General features: G+C 41.5%; 1 protein-coding gene across 1 annotated transcript in view; it reads right to left on the bottom strand.

Moving 5' to 3' along the window:
* The window catches only part of NCKAP1L (NCK associated protein 1 like), a 56,509-nt gene extending 41,905 nt beyond the window's left edge, over positions 1 to 14,604 (bottom strand). The window contains exons 1-9 of the mRNA XM_020966159.2: positions 14,373 to 14,604; positions 12,930 to 13,040; positions 8,247 to 8,339; positions 6,230 to 6,286; positions 5,242 to 5,384; positions 2,779 to 2,869; positions 2,543 to 2,680; positions 1,198 to 1,246; positions 933 to 1,089 (exon numbers count right to left, since the gene is read on the bottom strand). Coding sequence (XP_020821818.1) covers positions 933 to 1,089; positions 1,198 to 1,246; positions 2,543 to 2,680; positions 2,779 to 2,869; positions 5,242 to 5,384; positions 6,230 to 6,286; positions 8,247 to 8,339; positions 12,930 to 13,040; positions 14,373 to 14,474 — 941 coding nt within the window. The 5' untranslated portion in view covers positions 14,475 to 14,604. The remainder of the gene's footprint in view (positions 1 to 932; positions 1,090 to 1,197; positions 1,247 to 2,542; positions 2,681 to 2,778; positions 2,870 to 5,241; positions 5,385 to 6,229; positions 6,287 to 8,246; positions 8,340 to 12,929; positions 13,041 to 14,372) is intronic.

Genomic DNA, 14,604 nt, shown 5'->3' with positions numbered 1-14,604 from the left:
ATTAGAAACTAGATAACTAAAGTGAAAATTAACTGAATTTTTCTTTGTTTCCTGGGTCCAGAAACAGGGCCTGTTACTAAGATACAGCAAACTCTTTTGCCATGGAACCATTCCAGAATGCTGAAAACAGGATCCTTCAAAGTCATCCTGCTCTTCCACTCACTCTAACAGCCTCTTGTCAAACACTTCTTTTAATGGACTCCTGCTTGGCTTCCTCCTCCAAGAAGACCTCCCAAATTAACACTGTCCATCCTCCAACCCAGTAACACCATCCCTTCTCCAAGACTTCCCATATTAACACTATCCATCCTCCAACCCAGTAACACCATCACTGACCCAGTCTTCCCCCTGAATATTCTTTCATTAATTGTCTAGGTTTCCGATCTCCCTAAAAAAAAACCTTTGTTTATATACACACACACACACACACACACACACACACACACACACAACACACAGAAACACAAATACATATTTGTATCTTAGCATTAAATGATCCTAGAGCAGGAAAAGAATTGGGATAAACTGTAAATATCTGTAATGTAAAAACAAAACATATAATGAGACTTTAAAAAAAATTTACCTAGTTCAACTCCCATCATTTTACAGATGGAGAGAAAAACCAAAGCCATTGACTTTGCCGAGATCATACAGCTAACTTCTAGCAGAGCCAGAACCAATACTTAGCTTTCCTGTCTTCTCAAATCCTTTGCTCTTTCAACCACATTATGTACCCTTGCTTTTAGACCAGAAATTCCCCAAAAGCAAGGATTTGGTTTGCCCTTTTTACGTCTGTTCTTTAAGACACATTCCAAGCCCCTGTAACATTGCTTTTTGCTCCTTGGCACTGACACAAACTCGCTGACTGATTCAGAATGAGAAAAGAAGGGACAGACCCCAGAGGATGCTAGACCAGCTCTTGGAAACCTCACCCTTTCAAACTGCCAAACAGGTCTTCGGTGATCTTGTGCACCTGAAGTACTTCCTCTCGGATGAGGGTGATGTACAAGGAGCCCTGAAGGCCCAGCTTCCACAGTTTCTGGCATTGGGGGTTGGCATTAAGGCACCCATGGCACAAGAGGAACCCTACTGCAAGTGGGGAGGAAAGCAAGGAGAAGGAAATTCAGAGGTTAGAGCTCTCCGGGCTTCACTGTTTTGTCATCAAACCTCCTTCAGCCCCATTCCCAGAACACTTACTAAGGATCCAACGTTCCATCACCTCCAAAGAGAGATATTCACAGGCCATCTGAGGGAAAGAGAGGGACAGAGGTCAATCAGTCATTCAACTTCTCTGTCCCCTGGAGGAGAAGGGCAGCCCAGGAGGAAAAGGAGGCAGGTGAAGGACAAACAAGGACTCTCACTACTGGTAAAAGTCACAGATGAGGCCACATGAATTAAGATAAGACTCAATTTACCATTTAACTGGGTGAACTGGGTGCCACAATGGGCGGACCTAACTGGGTGAAAGCAACCATAACAGGGGTTGGGGAGATTGGAGGAAGCGGCACAAATAGAAAAGGGAAGAGAAACAGAGGCACAATAGATAAAAGATTTGCCTTCTACAAGTTACATCAATATCTCAGGCATTATCAGAAACAAGAGTAGAACACTGGGAGGTAGGACTGAAGCTTTCGCTGATCAACCCAGATCACACTGATTCCTCCATCCTCCTTTCCTGTTCCATGTCCACATTACTCATCTGGTACCTATTTTATGCTGCCTTGTAATATGAATTATTTTTGTACATCATGTTTCCCTAACTAGACTGCCATTCTCTGAGGATAGAGATTAACTTTTTCATCTTTGTTTCTCTTCTCCCTCCCCACTCAGCCTCCTGACTCAAAATAAATGCTCTCTATTCATAGAACAAATTAAGTGCTTAGGAGTTTAGACTTTATCCTTTATCACCTACAGGTGATAGGGAGGTATTGAAGATGTCTGAGTAGGGGAGTAGCATGATCAGAACTGGGCCTTAGGAATCTTTACTCTTACAGAACATATAGAATGAATTGGAACAGGGAGATAAAGAAGCCATTCAAGTTAGGTTTTAGTGACAGCCGTAGCTATAGGTTTGGAAGTTATCCGTAAAGTGGATAACTGGCATTGTGGGAGTGGATGAATGGAGAAGGGAGAAATTATCAAGAGTGAGGAAAAGTGCTTTGGGGAATGACTAAGATAAAAAGGAAGCTTCAAAAACAGCCCCGCTGCCAAGTAGATGCTCAAAAAATACTAGTTGATTAATTGGAGGCCTTGATTTAAATACCCTGATGGTGCCTCAGTTTTCCCTGTACTTATTTATTCAAAAAATGTTAATGAATGCCTACAATATATGAAACAAACACAAATTCCTACACCTACCCAAATCTCCAAACCAATCCACAAATATCCACCAGGCAAGAAATTCTGATTTATCCCTTTCAGGTAATTCAGAGACAATGCTCAATTCTCCTGGTGCTCCAGGACATCCTGGGAATGAAAAAAACCACCCTTTCCCAGAACTGGCCTTAGCTATCAACGCAGCCTGCCAGGGGAGGGAACTGACCGTGTCTGAGCTGGCAGGGTTGATCATGGTTGGGGGGGCACTAATGAGGCTCAGAAGCTGGGCACTCCTCCACTGCTCAGCACCCTGGTTCCTTCGAGTAAAGAGGAAGTGCAGGGAGAGGAGGGCCCCACTCACAGCCTGTGGAGAGAGAGACAAAGAGAACCCTAGAATGAAGGTACAGTAAGGGAGTGAGTAAACTGAATTCTGATGATTTTTCCCCTGCCCCAGAGGCTTGCCTTTGTGTGGGGGCCAAACTCCTCTGTCAGTTTCTTCAGGGGATGATCATATTCCAAAACCATCTGGCCCAGACGAGCAAAGCTGGGGTCACTGGGAAAAGAGTTTGAGAATATTATAGGCCTTCCTTTTACCCACCTGCTTATCCATGAGGGGCCCCTGGGGAGACAGGGTTCTGGAAGGCATGTCTTAGTTTCTGAGATTTTTTTTTCAATTTGGCTCGATTTATTCCATCTGTTTGTAAACAAGGTGTTTTAATAATTATGGCATTTTTTGAAATGCATGTTAAATCAAATGACTTAGACTGTATCCCAGATGTGACAAAATACAGGAAAAGGAATGGACAAGAATTTGGAGATAGAGAGGATCGTAGGATCATACATCTAGGGCCAGAAGGGCCCTAGAGCCACTGTCATTGAGATCAATTCCATTCTTTTACAGATGAGAAAACTGAGGCCCAGAGAGGTGGAGTCATTTGTCCAAGGAAGTAAGCAACAGAGGCAGTATTTTAATCCAAGGTCTCTGATGCCCAATCCAGAGTTCTCTCCACTCACTTCCTGAACTGCTTTATTTAGAATCATAGTTCAAGAGCTAGAAGAGACCTCAAAGGATTCTAGTCAAAGTCCCTCATTATACAGATGAGGAAACTGAGGACAATAGGGGTTAAATGACTTGTCCAAGGTCACACAGGGAGGGATTTGAACCCAGATTATCTGACATCAAATCCTGAAATTTTTCCACTCCTGCAACCCTCATATGTACACACAGAATCAAATAGGCAAGAGTCCCACTTTACCCCCTCTCCGAGAGATGTATTAAGCCCACAGACTACATATCCACACAAATATCCCAGGTCACGGATACTATGCTCTGTATAAAGAGAACAAAAAACTCCATGTGTGGAAGCCCATAAACTCTCCTCCCTTGATTGTGCGCTAAAGCAAGAAGCCCAGTGCTGATAACATGATAGGCCCTGAACCAGTACATGGACTCATAGAATGCCCAAGTTGGAAGGGACCTTAAGGCGAACCCTGCTTGAAGCATGAATCCCCTCTAGATCATTCACCACAAGTGGTCCCCTAGCTTCTTCTGGAATACCACTAGAGATTAGGGACTTAGCTGATGGACTCAAAAGTCAAGCAATGGACATGGCCCCCAAATGGATGCACACCAGTGTCCTAAGGGGAATATGTATCCGCACACTAGGCCAGTCTACAAACAGGCATGTATATGGCCACCTGTTACCACACACATGCATGAGGGCTTTGATTATTTCCCCCATCCTACATGGTGCAGTGGAAAGAGAGTAGCATTTGGTGCCAAAGTACCAGGCTCTGCATCCTCACTATACCACCAACTAACCAATGTGACTTTGAGCAAGCGACTTCATCTTCCTAGCATTAGTTTCCTAGTCTACAAAACCTGGAAGTTAGTTTAGAGAAGAGGTTTTGAACATTTGGCCTGCTGGCCTCACGAGTGCTACGATCCTCGAAGTGCAGCCTATTAAAATACTGTTGTTCAGTCATGTCTGACTCTTCGTGACCCCCATTTAGGATTTTCTTGGCGTGGTTTGCCATTTCCTTCTCCAGCTCATTTTACTGATGGGGAAATTGAGGCAAATAGGGTTCAGTGACTGGCCCAGGGTCACACAGCTAGTAAGTGTCTGAGGACAGATTTGAACTCAGGAAGATGAGTCTTCCTGACAGCAGGCCCAGCATGGACATCCACTGCTCCACCTAGTTGCCCCTAGATTCAAATGTAATTGGGGAATATTTAACAAAATAAATAAAAAATGCAATAAAATATAGATAATATTAACATATGGTTTTCTAAATCAATATGCAGCCCTCAGGGATCATTACGTACAGTTTAGTGGTTCCCAGTTCTATTTGAATTTGACATCACTGGACTAAGATGACCTTTAAAGTCCCCTCCAGTTCTACATCTACGATCCTAAAATCCCATGGTACCTCAGTCTTCAAGTACTCGGATTGTCAGGTCTAAATATACGTACTAATGGAGCTGGAAAGGCCATACCTAATACACAAATCATTTAGATTTTGCTTGGAATGAATTATGGTAAATGTCATTTCTCATAGAGTTATTTTCTTGATTTTCTTTCTACTTATATTAAGCAAAGTAAGATTGCATTCCCTTTGCAATTCCCTACAGTGGGGCCCAGATGAGCACAAGGAGGCGGGGTGGGGGCAGACTCCAGACCAATATTAAAAACGTACCATGTACAATGCAAAGGGAAAAGTTGATATTCATGAGTTGGCTCTATGTTTATCTGCACCTGGCTCATAGGAAACTCAAGTTGTTTTCATTTCTAGGAGCAATGTCTCACCATCTGGACCATAAACTCCCGGAAGTCAAGGAGCACCTCTTCTATCCTCTCTGTACCCAACCCCTATCTCAAAGCCCTGAGCATAGGGCTCTTGGAACAGCGGTTTCCCTTGACCCACCTGTGCCCCTGTGTCATCTCAAAGGCACAGTTATACATGCCAATGAGTACTCTCCGGTCTTCAATCCGTGACAGCAGCAAGATCACTGAGGTGTAGGTCACAATCAGGTCCAGGTAGCTCCTGGTGAAGTCAAAGTTGAGGTTCTACAAAGGAAGAAGTGGAGGAGGGCTACAGACCAGACAGTCCATTAATCTGGACCTTCCCACTCCCCACCTTCTACCAGATATTACTTGAGTTGATGGATTTAATTGGTGAGCCTCCCCAGGTGGGATCAACCCATATGAAACAGGAGAAGGTAGATGGAAAGCAGAGACTATGGGGAATAGGGAAGGAAAAGAGGTGGAGGTGGAGAGAGGGACCATAAAACCAGGAGCAAGGACTAAAAGAAGGCATAGGATAGGAAAAAAAAAAACACGAAAGGAATAAGAAAACATTCAAAGAGCAAGGGAGGTTTCAGTACTTGTTTACATTAAATAAATTCCATCAAAGGCATGCTTAACTTATAAATATATGTTAAATAGTTATCATCTTGGGTCCTTTCGGTAATAGAATTGTAGTCTCAGGAAAATACAAACTAAGATAGACATTCCTCTAATCCCATTAGAGTCCCCAATGCCCTGCTCAAAGTAGACACTAAATATTCATAGGATCACAGGATTGGAGATGGAAGGAACCTCCAAAGACATTTAGTCCAACTCTCTCCTTTTACAAATGAGGCAACTGAGAGTCAGGGAGATTCAAAGTCTTGCCCAAAGTCACACAGGTACTATGAAAGAAGACACAATTCGAACCCAAGTCCTCTTTCTCCAAAGTGAATGCTTTTCACCCTGTCCCATGCTACTTCCCCCAATGCCCAATGAGTGGTTTCATTTAATTCCCAGTACCCTTCCCCAAACCATCTTGCCTCCCCCAACCCTCCTGCTGGATGACCTTTCTCATGGCCATCCCATGGATAGAGGGGCAGAGGAGAAGGAGCAGGGGGCCTTACAATGTCGAAATGGCACTGGCAAGCATCAATGGTGTTGAGGAGCTCGTATACATGATCCTGAGGAGAGAAGTCAAGACAAAAGCAGATGTAAGACGGGGATGTGCAGAAGAGAAAATGCTCTAACTTGAATTTGTGGGAAAGAGCCCTTTGGCTCCAAGAAGGAGATGACAAAGTGGAGGCGAGAAGGCAGGGGCTAAGCATGACTTAAAAATTTCCTATCATGCCTCAAACTCCAGAAGAAGTGGGGTACATAAAGCAAAGGACACTCCCCAAAAGGAAAAAACAGTGGACTGAACACAAGCAGCCTCCCCTACAGGGCTCTTAACCCAAGGTCCATGAAATTGTTTTTTTGTTTCAATATTTTGATAACAATATTTCAGTACCATTAATTTCCCTTGTGATCCTATGTATTTTAATTTTTTGCATTTAAAAGCATTCTTCTGAGAAGGGTTCCATAAGCTTCACCAGACCGGCAGAGAGGCTCATGAAACAAAAATTGTTAAGGACCCCTACCCTAAAATGATATCTCCTTGAAAGAAAACAAGTACTGAAAAATAATGCCACCATAGGCATTATTATAAATACTCTGTATTCAACTGGGGGGGGGAGTGTGGCCTATAAATGACTGGAGTGCTTCATATTCTAACATTAGCTTTTCCAAAATGTGACCAGAACATACCTTGATGCTAGATATTGTCCCCTTATTGTAAGTAAAATTGAAGTGAATTCTTAAAATCATATTTTTGGATACAGTTGATCTAACTCTCTAATGAGTTTATCATGTACTATTATATTTGTATAGCAATTTATACCAGTAGACTAGAAACTCCATGAGGGCAAGGACCAGGTCTTACCTAAGCTTTTTATCTCCCCTGTGCCCTGCTGTAGTCTACACATAATAAATACGTGTTTGATAAATAACAGTTGCATTGTATTATATTAGGAAAGATTACCCAAAGCATTCAACTCAGTTTCTTTGTTGGCAGGCCACACTCACCTATCACTCTCTGCCCCTCACCCCAAAAGTTATGCCTATTGGCCCACATGCCATTAAGCGAATGCCAGATTGCCTTTGGAGAAAGTCCAATCCTTGAACCAAGCCAACTTTGCTAAAATAAATCCCTTTCTAGACACTACCTAAAGGCCTCAGTCTCAGAATCAAAGAAGTTTAGCTTTAGAAGGGATAATATCAATCCTCTCACCTTTCCTCAACCCCTCTTTATTCCAGTGCCTTCCCTCTGCTAATCATTTCTTGATTGTTCTGTATATAGCTTGCTTTGTATATATTTATTTGTATGTTGTCTCCCCATTAGATTGTAAGCTCCTTGAGGGCAGTAACTATCTGTTACCTCATTCATAACTATCATGTTACATCCCCATACTTAGCACAGTGTCTGTCACATAGTGAACATTTAATAAATGTTTATTGATTGGCTGATTGATCCAACCCCATTATTTTTAAAATATGAACTATGGGAATATATGGGAAACTGAGCTGCATAGTGGTCAAGGTACTTGTCCAAGATGAAGTTGTACAGATGAAATTAAAGTGAGCTGGAAAAATCACATATTTGATATGATGGATAGAATGCTTCAACATAGCTATTGTGTAATACTATGCCTTAGAGTTATCTGCATTGTGACCAATTGCTGAGGCTCATGGATCCCCTCTACTCTGTAAATACTGTCAATTCAAGTCTCCAATACAGTAGCACCTGTCCCTTTTCCAGTGTTATCTATCTACTTAGCTAAACTTCCTGTCCCCCTCACTTCCCTTGTCATCTTGTTCTCTAAAAGTTCCCGGCTTAAATTCCTAGGGAAGATAGCTGAAGTCAAGGTCCCTGACCTTGACTTTTAGATAAACCTCCTAATTCCACTACCAATGGTTTTGACTGTTAAGATAAGGATGGATTTAATCTCAAACGCTTTAGATTAACAATCTTCTGGGAAAGGGAAAGGACTCCATAGGGTCCCTACCTGGTATCACAAGGCTAGGACAGAATTAAAGGCTGCTCACCCGAAATTCCATGACATCCACAAATGATTGGTAATAGCTGGTGAGGTATCTGACAATCTCTGCTTTATCCCGGTGAACAGGTCCTAAGTGTTGCTGGGAAGAACACAAAACAGAACAAAAAAAAAGAAGAAGAAGAATTGGGCTCAACTAACAGTTAGAAGGATTTGGGCTAGACATGAAGAACTTCCTAACAGATGTTAAAATATGACTAAGAGAAATATGTTCCTCTTCAGAGAACCCTGCACAGAGGAGATAGGCTGAGATAGTCTCAATGTGGTCCTGCCTAGACTCAGAAGGCTACATGAAATGACTGTTCTTTCAAAGCCCCTTTCCACTGAAGAAGTCAATGATTCTATGGCCACACCAGGAAGTTTAGATGTTAATAGAGTTAGATGTTAAAAGATTTAGAAGACATAAAATAGAATAATGAAATAGATGGGTATTATAATAGATAGATGTTTCTAAGAAAAAGTGAGCAAGGACTCCCTGGGTGGGAAAAGAGGAAAGATGGGAACTTGGAAAAGCATTGGTTTTGGGTGAAGAAAGGATAATAACAACTCACATATACATAGAATTTTTCTTAAACAAAGTACTTTCTGTATAACAGTTTACAAAGTGTATAGAGCTCTGGGCCCGGGGTCAGGAAAACCTTAGTTCAAATCCATCCTCAGATATTTGCTTGCTACATGACCCTGGGCAAATCACTTAATCTCTGTTTGCCTCAGTTACCTCAACTGTAAAGAAGTGGGGACCTACCTCCCAAGGTTGTTGTGAGGATCAAATGAGATATTTGTTAAGTACTTAGCACAGTGCCTAGCACCTAATATGCACTATATAAATGTTAGCTACTATTATCATCATTATCATCAACCCTGTGAGATAAGTAATATAAGTATTCATATATCCATTTTACAGATGAGGAAATTGAGACTCAGAGAGATTAAAGCCACTTGCAAAGGGCAGAGCCAAGATGGTGGAGAAAAGGCAGGAACTTGCTTGAGCTCTCCCCCAAACCCCACCAAACAACTTAAATAATGCCTCAAAACAAATTCTGGAGCAGCAGAACCCACAAAAAGACAGGGTGAAACAATTTTCCAAGCCAAGACAACTTAGAAAGTCAGCAGGAAAGGGCTGTTGTACCTGAGTGAAAGTAGAGGCCCCACACTAGCAAACAAAGCAGTAGGCCTTGGGGATGACTGAATCAGTGGTGGAAGAGGGCAGCTGCCAGACCTCTCAGCCCACAGACGGTAAGGGGGTCAGACAACTGGTCAAAAGCAGATTACAGGAGCCTCTGCAGCCACCTAGAGCAAGACTCTATTGCATTGCTCATATTTGAATCTGGGTCGCAGTCCCTGGTCTCAGTATCAGGGCAAGGGAGTACATTAGCACACCAGGGGCTGGCAGCCACAAAGGAGGTAGCACTGTGGTCACAGTTCCAGTGCATGTGGTCACTCACAGACCAGAGCACAGGCCAGGAGAGTAGTAAACACATCTCTCTCCCTAAATTATACCACCTTGGAAAAACTGAAAACTTACAGGTCCCCAGAATTATCTCTGAAAATAGCTGCACAAAAAATCTGAAGGTTGGGATGGTTCCCCCTCCACTCTAGAAGCAGAACTCTACTTTAGCATAGAGTTAAAAGTCAAGAAATAGGCCAGGAAAATGAGCAAACAGCAGAAAAAGATCCTAACAAGAGAAAGTTACTATGGTAACAGGGAAGATCAAAACACAAACTCAGAAGAAAACAAAATCAAAAGCATCAAGGGGAAATATTAATTGGTCTCAGGCCACGGAAGAACTGAAAAAGGATTTTTAAAATCAAATAAGAGAGGTAGAGGGGAAAAATGGGAAGAGAAATGAGAGTGATGCAAGAAAATCATGAAAAAGAGTCAGCAGCTTGGTAAAGGAGGCACAAAAGGTACTGAAGAAAAATAACACCTTAAAAAAAACAAAATAGCCCAAATAGTAAAAGAGGCACAAAAATCCAGTAAAGAGAAGAATGACTTGAAAGCAGAATTGACTAAATAGAAAAAGCTATACAAAAATTGACTGAAGAAAAGAACTCCTTAAAAAGTAGAATTGGCCAAATGGAAAAAGGAGGTACAAAAGCTCACTGAAGAAAATAATTCCTTAAAAATTAGAAGTAAGTGGAGCTAATGACTTCATGAGACATCAAGAAACAATAAAACAAAATCAAAAGAATGAAGAAATAAAAGAAAATATGAAATATCTCATTAGAAAAAAAAACAATTGACCTGGAAAATAGAGTATCTTACTCTCATTGGAATTGGCTCAAAAAGGGAATAACATACATACTCAGTTGAGTATAGAAATCTATCTTACCCTACAGGAAAGTAGGAAGGGAAAGTGATAAGAGAAGAGGTTGGGACTGGGGGTTTTAGAAGGGAGGGTGGACTAGGGGAGGTAAAAGTCAGAAGCAAAACACTTTTGAGAATGGATGGGGTAAAAGGAGAGAGAATGGGATAAACAAGGGGGAAGTAGGATGGAAGAAAATACATAGTAATCATAACTGTGAAAAAAATTTACAGCAAGTTTCTCTGATACGAAGACCTCATTTCTCAAACATATAGAGAACTAAGTCAAATTTATAGAAACAAGAGCCATTCCTCAGTTGCTAAATGATCAAAGGGTATGAACAGGTAGTTTTCAAATGAAGTAATCAAAGCTCTCTATAGTCACATGAAAAAATGCTCTAAATCACTATTGATTAGAGAAATGCAAATTAAAACAACTCAGAGCTACCATTCCATACCTATCAGAATGGCTAATATCACAGAAAAGGAAAATAACAAATGTTAGAGGTGATGTGGGAAAATTGAGACATTAATTGGTGAAGTAATATATTGATTCAACCATTCTAGACATCAATTTGGAACTATGCCCAGTGGGATATAAAATCATGCATACCCTTTGACCAAGCAATACCACTACTAGGTCTGTATCCCAAAGAGATAAAAAACAGAAAGGAAAAGGACCTATTTGTGCCAAAATATTTATAGCAGAATTGAATATAAATATATATTTATAAATATAAAATATTTATAGTGGTGGCAAAGAATTGGAAATTGAGGGGATGCCCATCAAGTGGGGAATGGCTGAACAAGTCACTGTATATAATTGTGATGAATACTATTGTGCTATAAGAAATGACAAACAGGATGCTCTCAGAAAAACCTGGACTTACATGAAGTGATGCAAAGTGAAATGAGCAGAATGTGGGAAACATTGTATATAGTAATAGCAATATTGTATGATGGTCAACTGTGAATGACAGTTATTCTCAGCAATACAATGATTTAAGACAATTCTGAAGGATTTAGGATTAAAAAAAAACCATAATGCTTTCTACCTTTCCATGAAGAACTAATAGAGTTTGAATGCAAATTGAAGCATAAGTGTTCTTTACTTTATTTTCCTTGGATTTTTTTTGTCTGTGTTTTCTTCCACATGACTAACATGAAAATAAGGTTTTCATGACTGCACATGTATAATCTATACCAAATTGTTTGCCTTCTCAATGAGAGGGGAAAGGGAAGGAGGGAAGGAGAGAATTTGGAACTCAAAAAATTTTTAAAACAAATGTAAAAACATGTTTTTACATGTAATTGGGGGAAAATAAAATATAAAAATTTTTAAAAAGAGAAAAAGCCTCTTGCCCATAGTCAAACGTCAATGTCTGAGTAGGTATTCCACCCAGGGTACATTCTTTCCATTATACCAAACTGTGCCGGAAAAAAAGAGGGATTAATGAGAAAGGGGTCCAACAAAGTTAGAAGCAAGCCTGAGGTGAGAAGGAGAACCTGAGAACTTCCAGCTAAGAACAGCAATCAAATAACAATCTGTTACGCTGGTCTAGTTTTCTTCCTCTAGAACAAATATTCTTACCCTAGGTCTATGAACATTGAAAAAAAATACTTTTTAAAGTAACCATATTTCAACATATTTGGCTTCCTTTATAATACTATGTATTTTATGTTATGCATTTAAAAACAAATTTGGAGGCTGGGTCCATAGGTATCACCAGATTGACTGACCAAGGGGTCTAGGCACATAAAAATGGTCAGGAACTCCTGCTCTAGGAAAGTAAGTATTTTCACCAACCCTGCATTGGAGGAAGGCAGAGGGACACTGCTTGGACAGTTGAGGTTCCCAGTCTTACATTCTCAGAATGAATATTCAGAACTTACAAAGTTATAAGATTAAGACAAATCGAATCAAAGAAAATGATTAGGCAGTTCAGTGGGGTGGTAGCTAATAATAATCACCTAGCCCACAGGGTTGTAGTGAGGGAAAAAATGAGATCATGTGTAAAAAGTGCTTATATAAATGCTAGCTATTGCTATAATTTTTAGTCTCCCACCCCCTATCAAGTTTAGGGAAGGGGCAGCTGGAGAATGAGGGCCTAGTTCTTCCTGGGGTGGGGCTGGGGTGTGGAAGTTTGCTTTGCTTGTACTTTGCATGTTTGTTATAAGGATTTTATTTTCTTTTTCTTTCTTTTTTCCAGGGTGAAAGGTGGAAGGGAGAGAAGATAAATAAATGTCTGTTAGCTGGGGAAAAATTCAATCAAAAAAAGAAAAGAAAAGAAAGGAGAGGAGAGAGGCAGGCTGAAAAAAAAATTAATTAAAAAAGAAAAGAAAGGAGAGGAGAGGCAGGCTTCTCACCGTGCTACTTCGGACATCTATGTTGGGGAATTTCTTGCTGATGTACTTGACAGATGATTCCATGGACTTTTCCAGGAGAAAAGCTGGCTTGGATTTAGGGTCTGAACAAGTCTGGATAGAAGAAAACAGAGAGGGTCTCTAGCAGTCCTCTGACCAGCTAGAAGCATCATTCTGCCTGCCTTATTTATCCTTCCAATCCCTCTTTAGGAAGGAGGGATCTGAGAATTATTCCCTTAGGACTGGCATCAGAGGGCTGGCTAAGCTGGCTGGCCACAGAAACATCACAGCATGGGAGGTGCCCAAAGTTAAGGACTGCTCTCTGCTTGGCCCAGCACAAAGAGGAAGCTAAGCTAACACCCCTAACCAAGGCCGGAAGGAGCAAGTAAGGCAGTCAGTCAGCTTGGTAGGCCTACAACTAAAGTAGATTTGGGGAGAAGTTCAGTAACAGAATTTGATTTCTACAACACAATCTCCTCTACAAAAGGTACTGTGGGAGCCACGGGTCAGAAACTCACTTACGGACAATAAGATTAATAGCAAAATGCACAAAACTCTTCCTTGCTCTTCTCCCTGGCCCCCCACTCTGTCCTCTTTTCTCTTCTCCCCCACCCCTGCCCTTCTCACTTCACTGCCATCCTCACCCCCCTTTGGTTCCACTTAATATCCATCTAACTCACGGCTCCTATGCCCCCACATATTAGTGTGGGTTATCCCAGCCAGGAGGGGAAAAAATGGATATATCTGTCTCAAAAGACATTACCCTTCTCTACTCAGGCAATAGGTTCTCCCCTCTGCCTAGCTCTTCCATGATAAGGTCTCAGCTGAGGAGTCTATGTCAAATATCAGTATGAGAGTGAACCTAGGATTCTGGTTCTCAAATCCTTTCTCCAAGAGGCTCAGAATATAATTTTTGCTTCTGCCCTAGCAAAAAAAAAATACATTCTCACCATGATATCAATAATAAAATCATAAATCTAAAACGCTGGAAGGATCCCCAGGGACCATATAGCCCAACCCTCTCATTCTTCTGATGAGGAAATACATACATACACACACACACACACACACACTTGAAAATTAAGTGATTTTTCCCAAGGTCATCTGGGTAGTAATTGAGGCTGGATATTAACATGGACCATCCAGAGTTAATAGGGGATTGTACCATGGTACTTCTCCCAATGATCAGTGACGAGATTCAGAGTAAGGAAAGAGGAAACTTGAGAAGGAACCCACCCATCTGGCCTGCCCCTCACGCTAGAGGACTCGATCTCCTCCAGTCCTTTAGCTGTGGCTAGAGACCATTACAAATAGGCAAAAAGCAAGGGTTAGTGTAGGAGAGTAAGCACTATCCACTGAACTTGAGGGCCTCAGGACAACAGACACCCCGACCACCCTTGGCTGGCCCTAGAACCCTGGAGGCCAAATCCACCCGGTCCCACTTACCTTCTTGATGTTATAAATTCGAATGAGAACCCCTCGCCCACGGTCATTTAGAATGGTGAGCTTCTCAGTCAACTTATACTGGTAGCAGGAGGTCATTGACATGATGACCACTGAGCTAGGAGGGATTTCTCACTGTAAACCCTGATCACTAGAGTCACCCAAAGGCTCACGGCGGGGAGAGCTGGTCCGTTTGGTGAATCTGTCTTCCTGCTGCTTTTGTGATTGGCTCTAG

This window comes from Phascolarctos cinereus, unplaced genomic scaffold (assembly GCF_003287225.1).
Source record: "Phascolarctos cinereus isolate Bilbo 61053 unplaced genomic scaffold, phaCin_HiC Scaffold_1;HRSCAF=81, whole genome shotgun sequence".
NCBI classification, from domain to species: Eukaryota; Metazoa; Chordata; class Mammalia; order Diprotodontia; family Phascolarctidae; genus Phascolarctos; species Phascolarctos cinereus.
Note: the sequence above shows the minus strand (reverse complement) of the source record. Positions and strands in the feature narration are given on the sequence as shown.